Raw genomic sequence first — 24,290 nt, forward strand, 5'->3', positions numbered from 1 at the left:
GCACCTGTCCTGCATACAAAAAACCCCAGATTCCCTCTCTGGCATCTCCAGGTCACCCAGAAAAAAAACCCTTCTGAAACCCTGTATCACAGCTGCCAGTCAGTGGCCGCAGTGGACTGACTCAGCACGTGGCAGCTTCATATAATGCCCATGTGGGCACCCCCCACCCCACTTCAACGGAGGGGAGGAAGAGCCAGTTTAGGAAGCATACACAAGGCACAAGGCACCTTGCAATAGTATTGCACTTCGACTGTATACATGCAAATGGTCTAGTTTTGGAAGACTTCCGTTTCAGGGTAGCCACCTTTTCCTACCCGGTGGTCCTCATAGTCCATACATTTAGAAGCATCCAAGTCAGCGATCTCTGTGCAATGCCAGTCTAATTTGAGTGCATCTCCCTGCAACCTCCCTGGGCTCTGAAGTCCCAGAACATGATCTGAGCCCATGACTACCCTGGGGCGTAACAAGGCTGGAGTGGGCCCAGAGACAAAATTTTAAAATGGGCCCCTCGCTGATACAAACACTTCACAATATATAGTCATGTGACTTGCCTCTGGGGGGGGCCCTCGAGGCGTGGGGGGCCCCAGGCAGCCGCCTCCCCTTGCCTAATGGTAGTTACGCCCCATGCTGAAGGCAGGCAAGTCTGGCCTTGATGGGAGGCCATTTGGGAGCCCCATGGAAGAGGCTCCCAAATGTCACAAGCTGGTGACATGAACGATGCAACTAATAGAGAGTGCGTTGACTCTCATGATTGTTTACATCCCGCTTGCCTTTCCCCCATCAGGAAACTCCAGCCGGCGGCCTGCTGGGGGTTCCTTCCTAGATGGCCATCCATCCAGGCAATGACCAGACCCAGGCTTGCTCAGCCTCAGCAAGGCGGCTATGTTAGGCGTCTCAGGTCTCACCCTGAGGCATTCAGTCCCACTCCGACTGGTTAATTTTTTTGTGCCGGAGCTCAAGCCAGCTGACCTAGGAGCCCTGCTCGTCTCCCGCCTGTGTGATGACTTGTATTACTTCATAATCAAAACGGGGACTCTGTACGCGCCCAGGGGCACTGTTAACTTCACGCGTTCCTAGACTGAGTCCTACAATTCTAAAGCAAGCTCGCCCTCTGCTTTCCTTCAACCCTAGATATACTCTCCCAGGTTCCCCGAGACAGCCTTCCTTCTCCCAGCCAGCGTCCCTCCAGCCCAGGCGAAATAGGAAGCAACCTCAGAAGAGCAAGCCCCACTTTTCCCCAAGCCGAAGGAGCCCTCCGAGGGGAGCTCTGCGGATTAGGAGCAGCTTCAGTTCTTCAAGTGGCCCTGAGCAAGCTTTCAAAGGTCCCTAATAAAAATTGATCTGCCCAGCTTTGGCGGCGCTTGGAAAATAGGCTTGTTGAGAGCCTGTAATATCGGGCGCAGGTTTTCCCCCTGAAATGACAGATGAAGTCATAAACAAGTTTGATCTCCGAATCAAGCTTCGATAAATATTAAACACAGTCTCCCTCTTCCCCCCCCCACCCGCGCGCCCCCCTTTTGCCACGTGTGGATTATGATATATGGAGCGTCCAAACTTTAAAATAAGGAAATACCAGAGAAAATGATCTCAATAAATTTTCTAAGTATAAACGTTGATTATGTTTCGATTTTCATTCAAGAGGCTATGCTGCCCGTTTTTTGGTGCAAATGACATCTCGCAATAGGCTTTGGTAGGAAAGCGTGGCGGCGGGGCGGGGGCGAGAGAGGGGAGAGAGAGATGGGAGCCGAGGAGAAGGCTCCCTATTTTGAAAAAGAGAGCCCCAGCAGTGTACAATTTATGTAATCTGTGGTGGGAAAATGAATTGTGTAATTTATTGGAAAACAGAAAGTCAGGCAGATTGGATCAGCATAGCCTATCCGAGGTCCCCCTATCCATCAAGTTCCAATTAACAACCTAACCAGAGAGCTTTAATGTGTTTCCAATCTAGTGGCCTGATAGACTCATCAATTCCTCGGGGAGAAATTAAGAAAATCGACCGCCCCTTGGCGTTGTAGTGTCATTCCTTTCTGCAACTATATGTCAAATTAAAAACACAATTAAAATTTAAACTGTTTCAATCAGAGGGTGCCCTGCAACCTATGTTTCACTTAATAGAACTTTGATGAAAATCTGATGCTTCCACTCCATCATGAGAGCGACTCGAGTTTAGGAGGGCGAGAGATCCTTTGGATATATTTTAAATATTAGAGTTTAGCAGAGACCAGGTGGCCAAACCTGAGAAATACGGCAGGGAGCGAGCTGGAACGCTCAGTGGGACGCCTCTAAAGCGCGCCCTCTCTCGTCTACCCGCCCCCGCGCGCGCACGCACAAAATTGCACTTTTAAAAAAACAGACAAAAAACCCCTACGGATTGCTTAATCTGGAATAGTTGCCGTATTGCTGCACTTAGTCGTCATGGCATATAGCTCCTTGCACGTGCACTCAGGACTGACTTTTACTGAATTCAATGAATCTTATTCCATATTTCTACCCCGCCCTGCGTCCAAGGGCAGAAGCTCTCTCCCGGTTTACCCTCACAACAACCCTGCGAGGTAAGTTAGGCTGAAAGATAGTAATTGGCCAAAGACCCAATCAATGAGCTTCAGTGAGACTAGTGGGACTTACTCCCCAGTAAATGTGCTCACATCCAGTGATGTAGTTGCAAATTCAGAAGTGCAGGCGAGGCATGACAGCTCCCATGGCCATGCCCACGCCAACAGCCCGAGAAAGCAAGAAGAACCGGCTCTCCCGTGCTGTACCCCTCCACTACCCCCCTGCTTACATCCTGAGTGGGGATTTGAACTCTGGCCTTCTCAATCCTGCTCCAGCCTGCAGCCACTAGACAGAGGCTTGCAACCTTAATACGTAGTGCCTACTGACGTATCACAAGCACTGATTCGATCGAATACGCCGTTTATATGCGGGAAGCGGGAAGCAAATCTTGCTCTTTCCATCTTTTTGCCTCCTTGTGGTTAAAGTAGGTTCTAGAACAATCCCTATTGCGCGATAGTTTTTGGCCTCGGTATGTGGAGCACTGAAAAAAAATCGGTGGATGAGCACCCGCCCGCTCCAAGTTTTGAGTTCTCCTCCACTAATCAAAGGCATGAGATCAGCACGACGACAGGGCTTCCCTGCACTGGATGTTTCGCAGCCCTTTCTCATGGCGACAACCATTAGTCTGGGCTAAATAACAGACAATTTGGAGGAGCAATCATTTTAAAGGCACCGAGAACTATACGTAGATAATGTGCAAGAGCGCCGAAACTCTTCCCCTGTTTCTATGCAGATGCTATTAACATTCACATTTTAGGGTCTCTAATTAACGGGGTCATCGATTAATCGCTCCTCTTTTCAGATTCATCCCAAAATAGCCATCTCTCTCTCTCTCTCTCTCCCTCCCTCCCTCCCTCCCTCCCCTTAATCGCCACGAAGGTCAAAAGCACAGACACAGGAGGCAGGGCGGATTCTACAGGGCAGAAGGAAAAACGGCCTTAGATTGATCAGAAATAAACTGGAGTCATTAGTAATAGACAGGTGCCTCTGAAGTCTTCCTCCACCATCTTAAAGGGATACGTTTCTATTTTGCGTCGCAAAAGACTTGCAAAGCCCCAAAACGCAACTGTCTGGGAAGCAGGTCAAGAACAAATAAAGCGCTCCAACTCCTAATAAATAGGTTTTTGTTTTTTTTTAACCAAACCAACACCCTCAAACAAGATCTCTTTGCAAGTCAGTTGGGGTCTTGACTTGGATCAAGAGAAGGGCAGAATGGGAATAGTCACATAGGCATATGCAGAGCAAGATGGTGTGTGGTTGGCTGGCCCTCAGCCCCTGGTAGCAGCTAAGTGCCTCAAAGCCATGGGCGCTCCTGGAGGGCCACCTCCAGCCTCAGAGGCAGAATGCCTCTGAGTACCAGTTGCAGGGTAGTAACAACAGGAGAGAGGGCATGCCCTCAACTCCTGCCTGTGGCTTCCGGTGGCATCTGGTGGGCCACTCTGTGAAACAGGATGCTGGACTAGATGGGCCTTGGGTCCGATCTTATGTTCCTAGCCTTGGGTTCCCAGAAGTTGTTGAACTACAACTCTCATCATCCCCAGAATGATAGGAGTTGTAGTCCCACAACATCTAGGGACCCACGTTTGAGAACCTCTGCTCTAAGCATAGAGAGCAGAGGTTCTTCTCGGTTCATCATGGCAAAGAACCCTTGGTAGACCTTATCCTCTGTAAATCCCCCTCAACCTATGAAAAAGTCAGCTAAGCTGGTGGGGACCGCCACTGTGTTCTTGTACCAATTCCCTACGCATGCGTTCTGTCCTGAACCTGCTGCCATTCACATGCATTGGGTCGCCCCGAACTCTAGAATAGGAGAAAGGGTAACACCTGCTACGCTCTGCGCGACATTCATAATGTTGCAGTATGTGTGCAATCCTTACTCAGAAGTAAGTCCCACTATTGTCAATGGGTACTTGCTCCCAGATAAATGTGCATGATTTCAGCCAAAGTATGCAATCCTATACACTCTTAAGAGGGAGTACAGCCGTTGAACTTAGAGAGACTTTCTTTCCAGGTAACATGGACAGAATTGGGCTTTAACAGCGAGATACTATATGCATGTCTGCTCAGGAGGGTGTCCCATTTAGCTCGAATGGGCTTACTCCCCGAACAGGCAATCCCTTAGACCTGTTTACTCAGAGACCAGAGGTAAGCCCCCACTGTGTTCGATGGCACTTATTCCCTTATAAGTGGGTGTGGGGATTGCAATGACCTAAAAGGCCTCAAAAGTTTTAGCCCTTCCTCACAGTTAAGGAACTCAGCCTCGTGAACATTTCTTGCTTAGCTTTTTCTGTTCATTTTCTAGCGCGAAATTTGTGCTTTTGTTTGTTTTCAAGAGACGAGGCGGCCAGAACTCTACCCATTGATCCTCCAAATGTGTCCACACCAAAAATTTCCCAATGGCCTTCAGCTAAAACTTCTTTTAACCTATGTGGCCGGATGAAGAATTTTGAATAACTCTGAAATCTGCACGTTCTTAGACCAACAGAAATTGCTTTAGCGATCCTGTTCCTTATTCTGGAGAACAAAGAGCAAGCCTCCATGTATTGGAGACGGTTTCATTTGACCCTCAATTTGTGCAGTGATCTGTCTCGCTAATACAATAGCAGCGATTTTAGCGTACTCCGCAGTTCTGACTGGAAGGGAAGCGGGCATTGTTTCCCCCCAGATTTGGGAGCAAGATTTGGGACCTCCGTCACACCCGAAGTGTAAGTGACAAGCTCGACACTCAGTGTGGAAATAGGTGCTCCTGACTTCAATCAGTGTGCTTCGGATCAGAGTTTTGTTCTCTGTGTTTTTGCAGTTTTATAATCCTAATAACTTAAGGTTGTGATCCTGAACACATTTACCAATGGGATTCATTTCCAAATGAGAGGAGGCTGCACAGAACTCAAAATGAGGCTTTAGTCGCCTAGGTGATAGAAGTCTGACCTGTACAACAGCAATGCGGTGTGTGGTGGTCATATTTTTGAATGATCATCCCCGTAAAAAACTCCCTGCGTGTAGTAAACTAGTCTATCAAGGACACGGCTGAACTACATGTTTCTCTCTAGTTTCCTACATATGGTTACTTTCTAAAAGAGGCTTTATGACGGAACTATTACAAGAGCAATACGCCTTCTGCGACCTAAAGGTATAAGGTTGGAGCTCAAGAACTCTATTAATTCACTTGTCCACCTGCGTACCTGATAGAATGGGACCAGGATCCGGGTGTCAGAGACTGCAAACTGACCCTAAACATTTACTTGAGAGTAAAGTCCACTCGTTTCAATAGGACTTCCAAGCAGACATGCCAGTCATTCAAGTCAAAGAGACTGTCGCCACTTTTCGGTGGCACACTGGACGGGAGGTGAAGCTGATGGCTTCGAATTGGACCCAGACTATGCAATCTCTGAAGCTCAAGCTCCGCGCATTCTTCCGCAGACTAAAATACGCGAAGGAAGGCGAAAGCTGTATTGGGAGAGGGGACAGGTTCTGAATATAGATGTCAGCTACTGAAATATCCTTTTTAAAAATATCGCCAAGTCAGTTTGCTAGAAAATACTTTTTGTTGCACTTTTTTCTGAATCAAGAAACGTGTGTGTGTACACATACATAAATTTGAAGCCATCGGCTTCAAAGGTGTGTGTGTGTGTTCACGCGCACACACAGACACACAGGAAGCTGAAATGGCCATAGCTAGGAGAGAGGTTCCCAACTTTGGGTCCACAGATGGTGTTGACCTACAACTCTCCTCATCCTCAAAAGAGGATGGAGGCTGGAGATGACGGGAATTGTAGTCCAACACCGTCTCGGGACCCAGTGCTGGGAACCCTTGTCCTAATTATTATTAATAATAATAATAATAATAATAATAATAATAATAATAATGATTATTATTATTCGATTTCTATACTGCCCTTCCAAAAAGGATAGCCTTGGGCTAGAAGACTCTGCAAGTCAAGAGAAGGGCTGCTTCGGTGGACCGGCAAGCATCTTTGCTGCCATCCAGTCCCTGCGCCCCTCTGCAGCTCCTTCAATCTAGGAGAAAGAGCCTGGGCTATGTCATCAACTCCTAGGAGACCAGAAGATCGGCTCCTCCACATATTCCTAATCTGTGGATCCGGAGGCAATTCTGTCTGGGAGGGAGGACCCAATCAGAATTCCTAAGAAATTCGACCTATTGAAATCTATGGGACGTGCCTTGCTTTGGCTAGGAAGACCCATTTCTGCTTGGAGTTAACGTTGCATGAATTTACAGCGATATGATTTTTTAAAGGACATGGTCTAAATCCTTTTATATCCGGGTTGATTGTGGAGGGGGTCTCCCTATCCCGACCCCTGCAGCATTTTCGTCCACATTCTGCTGAAGGCAGTGGCAAACTGCTTGGAATGTCCATACATAGATGCATCACGATCCTGCGCACTGGCAAGTCATTTACAGTGAGTCTCCAAGGGGACTTACTCCTAAGTATTGCAGCCTTAGGCTTACATATGTAGGGAGTAGCCCCCACTGAAAGCCCCACCTCGGGGCTTACTTCCCAGCCAAAATGCGTCAGAGCAGGCTGCCTCGTGAAGAAGCTGAGTGAAGGAAGCCAGTTCCTCTAGAATTGCCCATGGGCCCGTTTTATCCCATCTTGCTCTGGTGCCTTCAGCAGCAGCACAAGCAAAAGGCAGAAGGAGAAACTTTTCGCAGGATGGAAAGAAAACGTGATGGCCTGCTAATGTCTACCCATCACGCATACAATGACTGCTCACGGGGGCGGGGAGGGGGCGGGCGGCGAGTGTGTGTGTTGCTCATATGCATATGTCTTGCACGTGTCGTGGTTCAACTTTGGGCATTGCCAGGTCAGGCTGGGGGGTGGAAACTCTGGCTAAAATCTTCCGAGAACCTCTGTCAGGCAGTAGACAATACAGAACTGAATGGACCAATGATCTGACTTAGCAGAAGGCAATCTTAACTACCTGAGCGAACTGGGGCACCTGTTCCCAGCAATTACCAATAAGCACGCTTTCTGTTGGTGGAAATTCTCCCCCAACTCTTCACTCATCCTGACGGGAAGGAGAAAAAGATACCTAAAGGGTGCTAATGGTGCCCGACGAATCCGCATCAGGAGCGACTCCCTGATTGACGCCCGACTGTTAAGATGTTAGACCTGTGTCCTCCCACATGACACTCGGCTGCTCCTAACATATACACATATACCTGCTTTCGCAATACACGCAGTCAGGATCAAGGATGCTGCCATTTTCAAAATTCCCCGCGGGAACCTCAAGACTTAACCACAACAATAATTTCTACAGCATTCTTAGGCTGCAAAAAACTTTCCAGACTTTAGCTTCTTCTCTCTCAAAGTCACTTGCGCTGTATACACAGAACGTGGGGCGGTGGGGAGAGACCCCTTAGGGAGAGAGAAATAACCCCCAGGTACTCTATGACTGAAGTGGGTGGTTCACCCAGCTCTCCCAGAGCCAAATCCAAAACTCTAACCACTTGGCCACACTGCTTCTGGCGTAGTCTTTTGGCATATTAGAAGGTTGTTACTTACAGCCTGATCCTATCTTATGCATGTTTTATGCACAAGAAAGTCTCTCTGAGCTCAAGGAGGCTTATTCCCATGCAACTGTACATAAGACCACCACAGCCCCCCATTCTAGACGCATCCTACTGAATGCAGTGGGACTTCTCAGTAAACAACACACAGCGGGTTGCACAGTCAGTATATTAGATACAACACAACCTCTCAAAGTCATATTATCCCCCCCCCCACTCCCGCGACCCCCACTTCTCTTCGGCCCCCTCTGCTCCTTGGCAAAGCAGAAAGGAAGTAAGCAGAAAGTTGCTTGATCAGATTGGAGCCCTGAAAGGATAATTTGCCTATTTGCGAGCATACCAAGGTCATCAGCAGTGACGAAAAGAGCACAGAGGAACAATAGATTCGTTTGAAACAATATTTTACAGACGTCTGGCGATCAATATGAGCTGCTGTATTATGCCGGGCCAATCTGTGAATGCTCTTAATGGGCTGCTCATTCCGTTTGCACACACTATGCTAAGTCGATAGAGCAAAGTGACTATTACAGAGACACTTGCAGCAAATTCAGGGCGGGGTGGGGGCTGGGGGGGTAAAGAGATCTTCCAGCCCATCTTTGGAACGTTTTTCTCTAGACCCAGAATACAAGTCTAGGTGGATTTGACTTTCTCTCCATCGCCCCCCAGTTCGGTTTCACTTGAGTCTTCTTCTCCTGCATGTTTCTCGAGTTATCTGCCTGCCTGGCATGCCAGTGCTAGGTGGAAGGTGGGGGCCTGGGGAGAAGGGCACAGGCAGCCCCAGGGGCATAGATGGGGAGCGGGGCAGTGTTCACCCCTCTCCCCTGCGGGCCCCTCCGAGTGAGGGAGACAATGGAGAAATAGGGAGGGGTGGAGCTGGGGTCCCTCAGGAGCTGGGGGGCACGGGTTCTTTGAACCCATCCGCTCAATTACAGCGACACCCCTGGGCAGCCCCTTCCCCTAGCAGAAGAAGATGCTTCAAACGCATACCAACCTCCTCAATGTCTGCTGCTAAAAAGCTCCAGCTGCAGCTGGCTCCTCCTTGGCGTATGTGGCGTCTGCTCTGTGCTGTTATCTCCACTCTCCAAAGTCTTCTGAATTCTCACCCGCCAAATCTGGTGACTGGGGAAGTTTTATATCTTGGTGTCTGGTGTTTTCTATACACAGCAAGCCTCTATTTACTCCCAAATAAAAGAAATACATGAGTGTTGCTAATGCAAACACCCAGGCGAGTCCTGTTCACTCGAGCTTTAGAGAGAGAGAGAGAGAGAGAGAAGGAAAGGGGGGGGGGCACAGAAAGGAACAGAGGAAGATGAAGAATGGTGTGTCTCCCTCTTGCATGGCAAACAAAAGCAGAGATTTGTCAGAGCCCAATTTCAGCAATAAACAGAAGTGGCAGTGGAGTGGTTTGCAGATTAAGAAATGGTAGCAACTGCCTTTAAACTGAGGCCAAACAGCCTTGCTGTGGTGGTTTCCAAGATGTTGCTGAAAGCCCAATGGACCGTTGCAGCTTGTTGTTGTTTTTTAATTATTTTTTAAAAAAATAAAAACAAGCTGCAACGGTCCATTGGGCTTTCAAAAAAAGTGGGGGGCGAGTGGCCATGCTGTTATCAAAAGAGGACTCCTGAAGAGCCTTGCTGGGTCAGATCTATCTAGTCCAGCATCCTGTTTCCCACAGTGGCCCATCACTGGGAAGCACAACAACCAGGAGATGAAGGCATGCTCCTTCTCCTGCTAATGCTTCTCTGCTGCAACTAGTATTCAGAGACACCTTGCTAGTCAGTGTAATAAAGGAGCCGAAGTCTGATGGGAAGACTAGAAAGGGTTTTCTCCTTGCCCCTGTGCAGGTGGACCAGTATGGGCTAAGGACGGTGGAGATGAGCCGGGTTCAGAAGTGCTTCCCATGGTGCCAGACTAAGAACATGGCAAATATTTCCCTGGCACACTGCAACCCTAAACAAGTGAACTTAGCAGGAAGTCCCACTGACTTCCAGGGACTTACTCCCTTCTAGGAGCGCTTGGGGATGCAACTTGACTCCCGTAGGCAAGCAGTTTGCCCCAATACAGGCCAGAGCCATGACGCACAGGAAGTGTTCCTTTGTGGAAGAGTTCCCCTTGCCCCGCTAAGGAAGCATGATATACTGCTTAGTCAAGGGAACAAAGCAGGCCTTGGGACTCAAAAGGGATCTGCCCTGCCTCTTCCTAGTAAAGGGGCGTGTCAGGCGGCATTGATTTCCTCTCAGGCAGGATGCAGACTGCTTGCAAAGAAAGTGGGCTTCAACTCGAGTTCAGCATGCCTTGGAGTGCAAGCACATCCGGATACCTTAGATGAAAGCGCTTCTCTTCCATCCAGCTGGCTTCGCTTGGTGCAGCACTCCCGAGTGAATGGATCACATGCTCAACAGAGGTGTGAAATGTATTTAAGGAAACCCAAGGCCTACGTCGCCTCTGCCCCATTTGCTCCCCTCTTTGGGCCCCTGGAGTCTGGATGGAGACTCGGATTTGAAGTCAGGCGGAAAGAAGAGGACAGGATCTGTTGGCTCTATTTAGGAATTCGGGGTCATTAGGCAGGATGAGAGGATGATAGCAAATATCAATTGCCCCTTTGCTAAGCAGGGTTCACCTTGGTTTGCATCTGGGTGGGTGACTACACGTGAGCTCTGTCTACTGTAAGTTATTCTCCTTAGGGGATGGAGCCGTAGCTAAGCTCAGCAGTAGAGCATCTACTAAAACTGGGAATGGGGAAAATGCAGAAAGTCCCAGGTTCAATTCTTGGCCCTGGGAAATACTCCTGCCTGAAACCTTGGAGAACTGCTGCCTGTCAGTGGAGGCAATACTGAGCTAGATGGACCAATGGTCTGACTTGGTATAAGGCAGCTTCCTATCTTCCTAAGAGACCTCCCCACCAATTGCTGTCCAAACGTGTATGTGTGTAACTATTGGGAAGTTAATTGATCTGAACTCTGGGAGATGGTCTTCATACTTGCAATTTTAATCCAGGATCTTCCTTTATGTGTGCGTGTGGGGCGGAGGGGCGGAGGGGGCGGCGGTGAATCCAACAGCTGCAGGTGTAAGGTATAAAAGCAAGATAAAAAAATAAGAGGGGGACAAGCTGTGTTCGCCTGCAACTGGTCTTTTCTCGATTGAGTAAAGACAGGGTGAGCCAGGAACCGTTTTCTAGGCACTAACCACAAATAGAGAAGTTATTTTCTCTGCGTTTGATAACATAGCGACCCGGTGCTTGGCCCAAAGTTAGTATTGCAAACAGCCAAAAGGCATCAGCGTGTTTGTAGGTGACACAAGGAAGATCGTATTTTGACTCTGAATTCTGTTTATTTTCCATTTATCACGCAGGCCAAGGGGTTTTAATTCCAAACGAAAGAAAAATAAATGGTTATCTCTTCTGCAAGAGTCGTTTCTTTTTTGTGAAACTGTGCCTCAACTGTATACACACATACAAAAAAAAAATAAGATTCATGCCAGTTTTCTATAAACGGAAAACGATATTATCTCTCAGTGCGAGCCAAAAAAAGATCTGCTAAATAACACACGCCCTGTACCAACTGAGCTCAAAAGGTGGAACAACAACAAAAAAAAAATCACCATGAAGGAAAAAACCAATCAAGGTAAGTTTTCTCTGGAGTGAGCAATAACAACATGACCTTCTCTTCCAATTCCTGGGTGCTGCCTTGTTCGAAGGCCTGGGAGCAAACAGCCAGGTACAATGTAGAAGTGACAATGATTTTCTTCCTCAGGGCCTAATACAAACCGCTTGCTTTAACGTTTAGACGCATCTACATAATTGACTAATAGGAGTGGATTCGGATTCCAAGTGAGGCTAGGAAGGACTCCCCTGAAGGGTAAGGCCCCTTTGCCCAGTAACTGGGAGTTGTACCTTTGGAACGCCATCCCTGAGCAGAGATGTGCTCAAGCCGGAAGTCCTATCTGGCCCCTGCGCGCCTGGAGAGCTCCAGCAAAGCCACACCTGAGCAGCAGCGGCAGCAGTAGAGACACTTCAAAGCCAACCGCGCGCCTCCTGATTAGAAGCCCAGGAGCGAATCACTCAGATTCTGGCGAAGTAACGTTCTATGGACTCGGAGTTCTGAGTTCGAAAGTTGGGCTAGGCGCTGGGGAGGGGGGAGAGATCGCACAGAGTCCCACAGCACCCAAGCAGCGGCGCGCGATGCCCGTTTCAGCAGCCATAAAGACTACAAATCAGTGTCCCCCCCCCACTCCGTTCTCCTTTCCTCCCACTCTGTCTAGCTGTTACGCTAACGGGGCTTTAACCCCTTGCAAACTGTGAATGATGCGATCCCTCGATCTACCATAGCTTTATGAGAGAAATAGAGGGGCCATTCCCCAAACACCAGAATTAGAACGCATGCATGTCACCCATAATTGTCTTCCTGGTGTCAAACAGTGTTTTCCTCCTCCCTCTGCAGAGCAAACATCCATTCTCTTCCTCACTGCCTCCCCCCTCCAGTTTCTTGAATGGAAACTTTGCACTGACTACCAGTTTTGACTTAAGGCTCCAGATTCTCGCTACCACCAAGCGGTGTGTGCTGGAAGCAAAAGAGCCTGCAGGCAAGTAGAGACCCTTGCCCTGGGAATGTCGCTAAAAAGGCTTTTTGGAATGGACGGTCTAAGCAGAAACATTGCAATTTACCTGAGACGAAATCGCAGGCGGTTCTCCATTAGTCTGCAAGGCCAGAAAATGCCGGCTGATTCCAGCAACAGGCTTATTTTTGAAGACGTCGAGGTAAGCAAATTGCTTTAGGAAAAGCCCTCGCTGCGCAGGCAAACCTGGCCGACTCAGTTCCTTTTAGGAGAACAATGGCTCCTCTGTCTGTCTCCCCAGGTTAAGCAACCCCTCCGAGCCAGCGGGGCGGGTTTCTGCGTCCCGCGAGCATTAAGCAGGTCCCAGACACCTGTTCGCTCTGCTTTCCCGGAAAAACCCCTCCTCCCATTAATCAGAAGCACGATCATCATCGCTAATGAACAGTTTTTCTTTATTTATTTATTTTCTCCAACCACGACATTGAATTATTATAACAATTCTTTAATTTTATTTTAAAAATAGGACCGACGACCCTGCTAAAGAGGGAGAGGAAAAGGGGAGAAATATATCTGGGGAGGCCCTGAAATAATTGATCAGACAACAGGTGAGAAAGGACAGACACGAAAGAATTGGAGTTCATTCAGGCCGGTCTATGAAAACCCACGCACTCCTTGGAACTGCCAAGAAAACTGTACAGAATAACAAAGAAGTTACAATTCGTCTAAGACTGATTGATTGTCCATCACTTAAAGCGCCCCACACACGCGACCTCTTTTGAAGTTTGGAATTCAGTAGCAACTGCGTTTCGTTCGCCCCCCTAATTTTGTGCACTTCCTCCCCCTCCCTCACAAAGAGTATACAGTGAAAAATAAACCCAACCTTTCATCGCCCTTTTAACACAACCCTCCCTGCAACAAAACCCAAACAAAAAGACAGTGCTTTCAGAATTGTACAATATTGCACAGGTCAGCGGTACAAATCGGAGGACCTTTTTGAAGAAGAGAGGGGAGGAAAAGGCAAAGAACTACAGCTCCAACCCCAATATCCTTTTTTTTTCTTTTTAAAAGAAAACAACATTCACTTGGAATAGAATAAAATAAATTTCATAAATAAGGTAAAAAGTGTACACCGTTGAAGCTTTTAAGGAACAGACAGGGCTGCGTTTCTCGGTCGGGATTAAAGTTCCATCCCAAAGAGCCTCGAAGATACAAACAAAACTGGAGATTCGGGAGCAGTGAGTCCGAACTGGACTCTGATTTCACAGGGTACCAGAAGCGCAAGCTGTGGGTGAGGTTTCCAAACGAGCAGACCCCATCTTCTCTCCGCTTTCTGATTAGCATTTGGCACCATCTAGAGAAAAGCGAGGGCTCTATTCTTTTGCGCGCAAAAAGCCCACGAAACCTCACCCCCTTTCCTCTTTTTTCTTTCCTTTCAAAAAAGGGTGGGGGGAAGAAATGAAAACAAACCGGAAAGTAAGAGGCGCGTTCTGATCGCCCTCGCCCTCGCCTACGGAGAGTGGCTCTTTCGTCGTGGCTGCTGTGTTTAATGTCTCTCCTGTTCCCCCGCGCCCCGCGCCAAAGCGGAAGGGCTGGAGGGCGGGCAAGTCTCCAGGACTGGCCTCGTCGTCGGTGGTGGCTCGCACCGAGGCATGGGCGCCTGCTCACAGACCCGCTGCTCCTTTCCAGCTGCTCCTGGGAGGGGGCCGCTCTCTTGGCCTGAGATGCCTGGCTGGCAGAGGCTGGCTGGCTGGCTGGGGCGGGCGGCTCTCTCGCAAGCGGGTTTCTCAGCAAGCCACCCTGCCTTCCTCCCCACCCTTCCTTCCCTTCCCTTCCTTCCTTCCTTCCCTCCCTCCCTGGCTTGTCCCCTGTCCGGCTGAGCAAGGCGGAGTCCTCAGACGGGCCGCAGCAGCGGCACCGAGGTGACCACGGGGTGCGAATAGTAGACCGGGTGGGGGAACGTGAGCAACGGCTGGCTGACCGGCGCGCTGGCCGCCGTGGGGCCGCCGCCTGCTCCGCCCGCGCCGCTGTCGGCGCCGGAGTTCTCGTGGTAGAGGATGGGCACCCGGACGATGCGCTGCGCCGCGGCGTGGCTCAGGTTGGCCGCCTCCAGCTCGGCGGCCAGCTGCCGCTTCCACTTGTTGCGCCGGTTCTGGAACCAGATCTTGACCTGCGTCTCGGTCAGGTGGAGCGAGGCGGCCAGGCCGGCGCGCTCGGAGCTGCTCAGGTAGCGCTTCATGTCGAAGGTGGACTCCAGCTGGAAGACCTGGCTCCGCGAGAAGACCGTGCGCGTCTTCTTCTTGCGGCACGGCTTCTTCTCCGGGCTGCCCTCCGAAGAGGCCTCCCGCTTGGGCCAGTCCTCGGCGCCGCTCTCCTCTTTCTTGGCCTCCTCCGAGTCGCTCTCCTCCAGGATGATCTCGTCCGGACTCTTGGAGTCCAGCTCCTTCGCCTCCCTCTCGGCCTTCAGCAAGGGCTCGTCCGGGGAGTCTCTGTCTGTGCCCCCTGAGGCCGGCGAAGAGTCTCTCAGGAGCGATTTCTCCGCCGAAGCTGCAGGAAAGCAAACCACACACACACACACGAGAGAGATACACAAAAGCAGGGTCAAGATCCAAGCGGCCAACAATATGATTTGCCCTCCGATCCTAAAGAGGACTTCTTGTCCTTGGAGATTGCGCTCTGGGGCTTCAGCGACGGTCCAGGAAAGCGGACTGACAGACCAGTCCGATGCTTGCTTACTCAGAAGTAAGCGCCAGTGTTTTCAGTGGGACTTACTGCCAGGTGATGCTGCATAGAATTTCAGCCCCGGGACCCAAATTTTATAGGCCAAACTAGGAAGTAAGCCCTGTTGACTGCAGCAATTCCTTTTGTAAACCGCGTCGCAATCTTAGACACGCTTGTTTGGCAGTAAGTCCCATTGAACGCAGTGGGACTTAATACTGCCTTAAACCCTAACCCAGCGTGAAAGTAAGCCCCATTGACGTTTATGGAGCATGCTTTCAAGCAATGGACTTCAGGATTGCACTTAAAGTCTCATGTAAACCTGCGAACCTAAACACACTTACTTGAGAGTAAGTTGCAATGATTTCAAGGAAGTCAACTTGGGGTGTTTCCTTAAATAACTCTCACATTTCCACCCTGGCTGTTCATCAGATGTAGCAGTAGTTAATAGTACATCTACTAACCATTGGTTCCTAGGCACACTTTTCTGGAAGCCAGTCCTAATTATCTTAATGGACTTCTGAGTAAGTTTGCTTTCGACTGGAGCATTTAAACAGTATCATAAAACTCTTGTTTCCTAATACATCCCGTGGCAATCATGTTCTCAAACATAGCAATGAAGTTGTCTGGCGGAGGAGGGGGGCGATCTAACGGATGGAGAGGGGGAGACAGAAGTCTGTCTCTTAGGTGAAGAGTGTTAGCCCTAGTTGGTAGCCAAGAAAAGGCTTCAAGGCCAGCCCTTGTTCCTCACGAGGCCAGTCGTTCCACTGGCAAGCGCCTAGACACCAGAGATGACTGAACAGCAGGACCCCTCCCCCCCATGCACACAGAACCAGGGAGGGGGTTCTCCGCCAATTGATTCTGAAAAGACCCGGCTCGCACCTCGAGACACTGTTTGTCCTGCAAGGGTGGAGCTGGCTCTTGCAGGAGACTAGAGGCGATCAAAGGAAGGGATCTGGGGAAAGTTGGCCCAGGAGCGAGGAGAGCATGGGGCTGGAACTGCGTTTGTGCTGCCTTCGGGACCTGAGCCCCCCCTGGCTTGCTGGGTCAGAGATGGGGGGAGGGGGGTGGAAGCGCGAGAGCCGCAGGAGGGATGGCTCCAGTCCTACCTTCTGGCCTAGGTAGGTGGCCTCCAGCGGGGGTCAGGCTGTAGGGATACCACCAGGCTGGGGACCTCTCCAGGTAGTGCGCAGGCAGGGCAAACCTCTGCGCCGGGATCTCGAAGCGCGGAAAGGCGAGGTCCCCCATCTGCGAGAGGGCGAAGCCGGCCCCCTCGAGAGCCCCCTTGGCCACCGGGGGGAAAAGCGCCCGCGGCTGCTTGGGAGGCGCCTTGGGATGGTCCCCATTGAGCAAGTTCTTGATGGAGAAAGGCGACTCCTTGGGGTGAGCGGGAGGCGGCGGCGGCGGCGGGGCCGGCTGCTGCTGCTGCGGGGGCTGCGCTTGGCTGCTGGGGGAGTCCTGTCCGGTCTCCGGCATGATTCCTGCTCTGTCCCCGTCGTCGGGGCTGCGTTCACACCGCGCTCCGGAGTGGCTCCAAATCGGCCGATGGCATGGGGGAAGGCAGGCGGGAGAAGGGAGGAGGGAGGGAAACGGGGAGGGGGCACCCGCCCTGCCTGTGCCCCAGAAGCCCGGCCACTCAAGCCGGCGGGACTCGAGAGCCAGCGGGGGCCTCTGCTACTGCTGCTGCTGCGGTGCTTCTGCCTGCGTCAATCCGGCGCCGAATGCTAATGATGAAATCCCAATGTCATTCCAAGTTAACTGCTGGGAGTCCACTCCGCGGCGATTGGGCACGGAGGGTGGCAAACGCCGGCATCAGGCAGGGCAGGGCAGGGCAGGGCGGCAGCTGGGCCCCAGGACTCCCCCAGTCCCACTAGGCAGGGCAAAGAAGAGTGAGTGAGGAAGGGAGACAGCGAGAGGCAGGCGCCCCCCCCCCATCCATCTATCCATACATCCACGCCCCCCTTCGATTTGGTGCTTTGGCTCCAGGCTACAAGAGCTCGCCTCTTATTGGCTTTATATAGTCCAATTAGGTAGCAAATGAGGACAGGGCTATTAGCACAAAAGGATATTGGCTCGGCTGAAGCACCGCTCCAAGAACAGGAGGCGAATGACACGGATCTCCGCGCTCCTGCCACAAAGCAGCCCTCCCCATCACACACACACACACACACACACACACACACCCCAGCTCTCTTCCTCCTTTCTCGGCACCAACTCCTCTGCTCGGAGTTCTCCTAGAGGAAAGGCAAGAAAGGGGATCCGCCGGCCGGCCATCCCTGTTAGATATGGGGCCATGGGAGGGGTGCTGGGGAGGACTGAGGGCCACACAGACGCGGGGTGACCTGACAGGCCGTCTCCTCTCCTACATGCGAAAGGGTCTCGACCTGTCATGAATGCACGTCGTCCTAGAAAATCACCCAGCCAGCGCCCCACCGGCCTCGGTGGATCAATTGATTACAAAGGAGACCTGCTCAGGATCGCTTGCCTAAAACGATCCCTGGTGCCAGGAAAGCGAACCAATTTACTTAAAACTGGGCGATGTGTGTGGGGGGCGGGGGGCGATGTTGGGGCTGGGAACCCTTCCCTTCTGAGTTTCCTTCCATCGGGTGTGAATGCATGGAGCTGGGAAGTAAACCTACCCCATCTGATTCCCAGCCATTGGGTTCGTCCTGGGAAGGGCAGAAGGGTCTTCAAGTAGCCTGTCCTCTTCACGATCTCGATTATTTAAATATGCCTTTTAAAGAAAGGCCGGGTTAAGAGTCAGTTTCTTCCATGGCAGATCTTTCCATAAAGCTATTATTTCCCGAGAGATAAATCAAGAGGGATGCATCTCAGGACCCCAACAGATATAGACGGTTGTCTATAGATCGAGATAGATACGGGTTGCCAAACCAAATGTCAGCAGCAGATGAGGACCAAGTCTACAGAAATGGCACAAAACAAAGCATTCCGTGCAAGAATACCGAACGAAGAAGACTACTTACACAGTCCTAAACATATCTGATTATAAATAACTATATAATGGACTTAAGTTCCATTGATCAGCAAGACTTACGTTCAGATAAACGCGTTGACCAGCAAGCCACGAATCCGAAAGAGACGAGTGTAATTATAAAACTCCAGATCATTATTTAAATTCTGATTAGAGGTACATGCACATGCCTCGATCTTTGTGTGAATTACATTACTTTTTGTATGTTCGGAGCTTTCTCAGATTCTTAACTAAAGAATATTTTAGAAGCGAATCTGGGTTTCTAAATGCCGGCCAGTTTTAAAGCAATAATGCCTTACAACTTCTCTCTGTTTGGGTCGTTTCAGCTAAAAAGGCCTTCCACCTATCTTCAAATATGTGCATTTAAAAAGGGGAAATAACGCGATGCCAATGAAATGAAGTTTACTTCTAGCCCAAAGCCCTCCAGAGATAGTCCTCTTCTACTACTTTGGCTGGAATTCGGCTTTTGCAGTTGTTGGGTTAATTACTTCTAAAACAGGCTTTGGAAGATGGGTGGAGAGAGGGTATTATTTGTAAAGGAGTTGGGACAGAAGTAAACTCTTTGCTCTCCAATTCTTAAAAAAGTGTTGTCCCTTCTCACTTAAAAAAACCCACCAGTACTTTAAAATACTTCTTCAACCCAGATCATACCCATTTCTGATAGAATAAACTGTTTTTCCTCACTAGTCAGTCAAAGGAATGATCACTGCACACTTATCAAAGCCGAATAATACTACAGCAAACCAGTTCCTTTCGCTTCCCATGTTCTTCCGTTTATGCCCATGGCATCCTAATGTCTTACCCTATAGATGCTTTAAATACCAAAACAAAACTATGACTACCTGGCTGCTATATGCAAGTTTTATGCACAGGCAGGCTCCTCCCCTAATACCTATAACTGCCCTTCTGAGAATCTTTCCTGAAATCAACAGCGTTGTATGCCTGCTTAGGCACGTGTACACACACACACACACACTTTTCTTATAGCCAAGAGAAAAGACAGCCACATGGATCGTGACGGTTTTGAGACAAAAATCCGTGATAAACTTGATTGACAATTCCCGCCCCAATGACGTGGCTCATTTTAGTGTATTCAAAAAACGAAAAGCAAAACAAAGGTGATTCAAAGATGCCAAAGAGAAACAAACAACACTCGGTCATTTCTTTATTTTTAATCCGTGTTTTACGTTTTCTCAGAAAATGAATATTTGTCTTCACATACACATAATACACACAACAAAATACTTATTAAGATACTTAAATAAAAGAATTAATTAAAATTACGATTAAGACAACACTTTGAGGCAGGGGCCTGAGTTGCTTTTGATTTGTTTTTGCTTATGCTTATGTAACTTTGGCGCGAAATAATATATAACAAAGTAAGATAATGATTATCAAATATATCTATATAGCTCCAATTTAGCTAAGTTTCCTGGGAGACACTAAAGATTAAAGCGCTTGCTCTCTTCTTCTATCAAGATCTTTCCAGATTAGTCATGTAACAAAGGCATTTCTCCGAAAACCTTCAGATCCAATCGATTTCAAAACTGGAATATAAACTTGTCCCGATCAAGATTTGATTATTGGCATTATCTTCACCTGGGACAATAGATCATCAAAAAGAGAAAACTTTTATATTGTCCAAACAAATTGATCAAATATCTTAACCATTTTTTTAAAAAACCATATTATTTGAGTGGCTTTTCAAGCACTTTATGTGGGGATTAATTATTTGAAGTAACCCAAATCACCCGCTTTCGGTTTCCCCTGCTACGTTTCCTCTCAAGAAAACTAAAGCGCACAGCGCCCTCTATTGGTCTTTTATATGATTAAGGTAACTAAGTGCAGCTTACAGATGTTTTTGAGAATTCGCTTGGGACAAACAGCAAAAAGTCTGCTAAAAAGGCTAACTTCCTCCCGAGTTGTCCGGAAGACTAGTAGATTTACAGTGTGATAATTGTTCGTGGATGACTAGAACCCATCAGATGCGTGAATGGACTGAGCTCGAAAGTGCACTAAACCATCTGCCACAACGAAACGGTTCCGTTTTTGTTAAGGTGCCTCTTTTGGGTTTTGGTTTTAATATAACAAACGAATTCGGCACTGCCTTGGAGTTTTTCAAAATCCACGATCTCAGTACTACTATATTCTAGTATAAGAACACAAAGATCCTAGTATGCACACATCATATGCGGCTCTTCTCTGACCGGGCTGTTTTGAAAAGCCGCGGAGTTTACTAACCTGGGCCTTCTGAAAAGGAAGTAAATGTATTTGAAGGTCATGCGTTTGATCAAAAGGGAGAAAGAGCAAAAGATCAAGTGATTCCCGCCTTCACAGTCACGACGGACTGGCTTCTCCTTATGAAATATTCATGGCTGAGCAGAGCTCGTGGTGTTCAGAAAATGCTTCTATTTCTGGGGCTTGCTGAGAACCAGCGAAGTCTCTTGGGCTGCAATCCTGCACATAGTTAGGCTGCCTAAATGCCATCGCCTTGAGTGGGACTGAAGCAGTCCGGTGTGCAAGGCTGTTTAAAGTGCGAGAGCATCGCTGGAAGATGTTTTTTGGAGTGAGTGCCAAGCCTGTGATGACACAGCAGGATGGAAGTTAGGGAGGGAGAGATTCTTTCCTTTTTCTTTTGTTTCGTCATTCTGAATATCTTACAAGCTTCACACTATAAACTGCTCAATTCCCCCCCCCCAGGTTTTTGATGTTTGTTTTTGTTTCTGGTGGTGCTGGTGATCTATCTATCTATCTATCTATCTATCTATCTATCTGAGAGAGAGAGAGAGAGAGAGAGAGAATATATAATATAGTGATTATCTCTCATCCACTATACAGTATGAGCCTTTCCTGTCTGCCCCCCCCCTTGAATTCTTTCCCCATTTCCTCCTATTTGTTTTTTAGGGTTATAAGTAGGGTCTTTTAAATATACTGTACAGTCCCTACCAGGGGTGTAACTATAACAGGGCAAGGGGAGTCATTTGTCTGGGTCCCACTGCCTTGGGGGCCCCCCAGAGGCAAGTCACATGACTGACTCCCCCAGCCACGCACCTGCCCAGGCTTCCTTCAGTTGTATTCATCCTCCAAAATTGATGTGAGTGTTAAGACCTGGAGCTACCAGAACAGCATCTCTTTCTCTAGTATCATTAAATGACTTGCATCATCCACAATTTACAAAACCTTCTAAAAAATAATTTAGGATGATGTTCTATTGTGGCACATAGGTGCCACAATAGCTTACTAAATTTTACTATGCTTTTTGTTACCACTATTTAGCTGCATTTAAGATTTCTTTACTTCATGAGCTGAGCTTCAGTGGAGAGGGCATTTTAAAATCTTGTCTCTGGGCTCACTCCAACCTTGCTACGCCCCTGGTCCCTACACTAGTTCAACATGACTAAGCACCATTTAAACCAGGCCTGCTCAACCTAGGCCCCCCAGCTGTTTTTGGACTACAACTCCCATAACCCCCAGCCAAGGGGCCCATAGCCAGGGATTATGGGAGTTGTAGGCCAACATCTGCAGGAGGGCCAAAATTGAGCAGCCCTGATTTAAACCAATAAGACAAGTTTGTCATGACTAACTTAAGCCCCATTAATGCCATGACTAACTTACTCTGGATATTGCCAGGTAGAACTTACTTCAGAGTAAACATGTATACCATATATTGTAAATTCTCTCTCCAACCCACCTGCTTTACTAATTATTTTTATTACCAGCCTTAATAATTAATCTACATATACACACTGCTTTATTATTTACAGCAGGCATATACAGACATCCCACTAGTTTAGTATTAGACCACACATGAGTTTCCTGTTGAGAGTCTCTGGTTCAATCCTCGGCATCTCCAGGCAGAGCTCTGTCTGAGACCCTGGAGCATCACTGTCAGTCAGCAAAAGAGCTAGCCTCCGTTTCAGTCCTTGGCATCTCCAGGTAGGGCTGGGAAAGATTCCTGCCTGAAACCTTGGAGATTCCCTGGCAGGAATACTCAGCTAGAGGGACAAATGGTCTGATTTGGTGTAAGGCAGCTAGCTTCCTATGTGCCTGTGCAATCTATTTTTATCCCAGTCCATGGCCTGAAAGCATATGATGCAGTTACTTTGCTGAAGCTCAGCAGGGTTGGATCTGGTCAGCTCCTGCATGGGAGACTTTCAAGGAACTCGCCAGTTTTACAGTGGAAGACAACCTGAATAGAAATGACAACTGGGGATAGGGCTGTCACTTCGTGGTAGAGCATCTGCTTTGCACGCAGAAGGTCCCAGGTTCGGTCCCTGGCAGCATCTCCATGGCTGGGAAAGACTCTTGCCCGGAACCTTGGAGAGCAACTGCCAGTCAACATAGACAATACTGAACTAGATGAACCAATGGTCCGACTTGGCATAAGGCAGCTTCCTACGGTTCCTATGTGCATGAGTTAGTATACTGTAGCTTCATATGCCTTGAATCACAAAAGGTATCATCATAATCATCATCATCATCATTACTACTATGATTACAATTTTATTATTAATTATTATTTATTCGATTTCTATACCACCCTTCCAAAAATGGCTCAGGGCGGTTTACATAGAGAAATAATAAACAAATAAGATGGATCCATGTCCCCAAAGAACTCACAATAAAAAAAATGCTGCACACTACTGTTCAGTCTCTTGAGTGTCGGTATATTTATCCCCATATAAGTCTATAGTTGCAGTTATTAACACGGATTAGAATATTCTCTACTTTACACAGGCATTGAAAGGTGGAGAGAAAAACCCACCCTTTTACTACTCTTTAATTGTGACAACAGTAAGATGGCTAAAGGGTGTTAAGAGGTAACTAATCTATTTCAAGTGATCTTGAGGATATGCACCCTTGAGAAAAAGGCTGAGATGGAGGAGAAGAAGATGGATACCATTTCAATATCAGCCTAGGCAAGCCACAGAACACAAGATAAAATGAGATAGAGGGCTATGCAGATATAGACCAACTTGTGCCATCAACCTGATCCTCAGCCCAGTTAAGTTGAAATTCTTCAATTTCAGAAAAACCAGTGAGATTTCAGTCAAAGCAGATCAGCGAGCTGACTTGCTTGGCATAATAATTAAATTAGAAGACATACTACATATTACAAGCTCCATGACCAGAAGAGATCTCCTAGCTTAAAAGGAGAATTGTAAACCCTTTCTTTATTTTCTTGTTTTACAGAGTTACATTTGGAAGGAGAATATTTGTGCTTTCTTTTATTTAACTGGATTTTATTTTTGGAAGTTGATTTTTGATTATTGCTTACATAATGGTTAGGAACATAAAATGTGGCTTTTCCACAAGGTTTTTGGTTTGGGGTGGAGGTAACTGCTGCAACCATCTATTTTTGCTTCCTCTGTACAACTGCAGTTTTAATAGCTGCTATCCCATTTTGGGTTGCTAATTGTTTATTTTATTTTTTTAAATAATACATGCTTAGAGATTTTGAATGTTAAACCACCTGGTGCTGCAAGAAAAATGGGGTATCTTTTAAAGAAAATTATTTTAAAGGATGGGATACAAAGTATTATTTTCGAGAAGCCTGAACTAGGGAGCTGATAGTCACACCTCCACTTTCCCAGGGCTTGCTTAAAGACCTGTGTGCTTTGAGGGGAGGAAGGCATGGGGAAGTTAAGACCAGGGAGCTCATACCATCTTGTATTCAGAAGGTTTATTGTATTCTTTATTGCATTTGAATTGCTTATTGATCTAAGTTTATGGCTTGATGGATTTGGATATAGCGATTGCTATATTGACTGTAATGCTATTTATATGTTATTATCTTGTGGTGCTTTGTTGCTGCGATGTGCTCAGCTTGGCAGTGGAACAGTGGCATATGAAAACCAAATAGATCCCAGTGGTTGACATCCAGACTAGTGTGGTACTCACACAGTGGGAGAAGTTGTGAGCAATTAAGAAGCTGCAGTGCTGCCC

General features: G+C 48.1%; 2 protein-coding genes across 3 annotated transcripts in view; both read right to left on the bottom strand.

Annotated features, from left to right (window-relative positions):
• HMX2 (H6 family homeobox 2) overlaps nucleotides 1-9,163 on the bottom strand; it is a 38,058-nt gene extending 28,895 nt beyond the window's left edge. Inside the window, exon 1 of the mRNA XM_053310031.1 lies at nucleotides 9,075-9,163. The gene's annotated coding sequence lies outside the window, so the exon portion shown is untranslated. The remainder of the gene's footprint in view (nucleotides 1-9,074) is intronic.
• Nucleotides 9,164-13,100: 3,937 nt separating this feature from the next.
• On the bottom strand, nucleotides 13,101-18,041 carry HMX3 (H6 family homeobox 3). Of its 2 annotated transcripts, XM_053310226.1 has the most exons (3): nucleotides 17,992-18,041; nucleotides 16,462-17,222; nucleotides 13,101-15,181 (listed from the first exon to the last, which is right to left on the bottom strand). In XM_053310226.1, exons 2-3 carry the CDS (start codon nucleotides 16,826-16,828, stop codon nucleotides 14,529-14,531), a joined length of 1,020 nt encoding a protein of 339 aa, XP_053166201.1. In that variant the 5' UTR covers nucleotides 16,829-17,222; nucleotides 17,992-18,041; the 3' UTR covers nucleotides 13,101-14,528. The 2 variants fall into 2 exon arrangements, with proteins under 2 accessions (XP_053166201.1, XP_053166202.1); XM_053310227.1 differs by lacking the exon at nucleotides 17,992-18,041 and having other exon boundaries at nucleotides 16,462-17,232.
• Nucleotides 18,042-24,290: the final 6,249 nt, after the last annotated feature.

This window comes from Hemicordylus capensis, chromosome 3 (genome assembly GCF_027244095.1).
Source record: "Hemicordylus capensis ecotype Gifberg chromosome 3, rHemCap1.1.pri, whole genome shotgun sequence".
Taxonomy (NCBI): Eukaryota; Metazoa; Chordata; class Lepidosauria; order Squamata; family Cordylidae; genus Hemicordylus; species Hemicordylus capensis.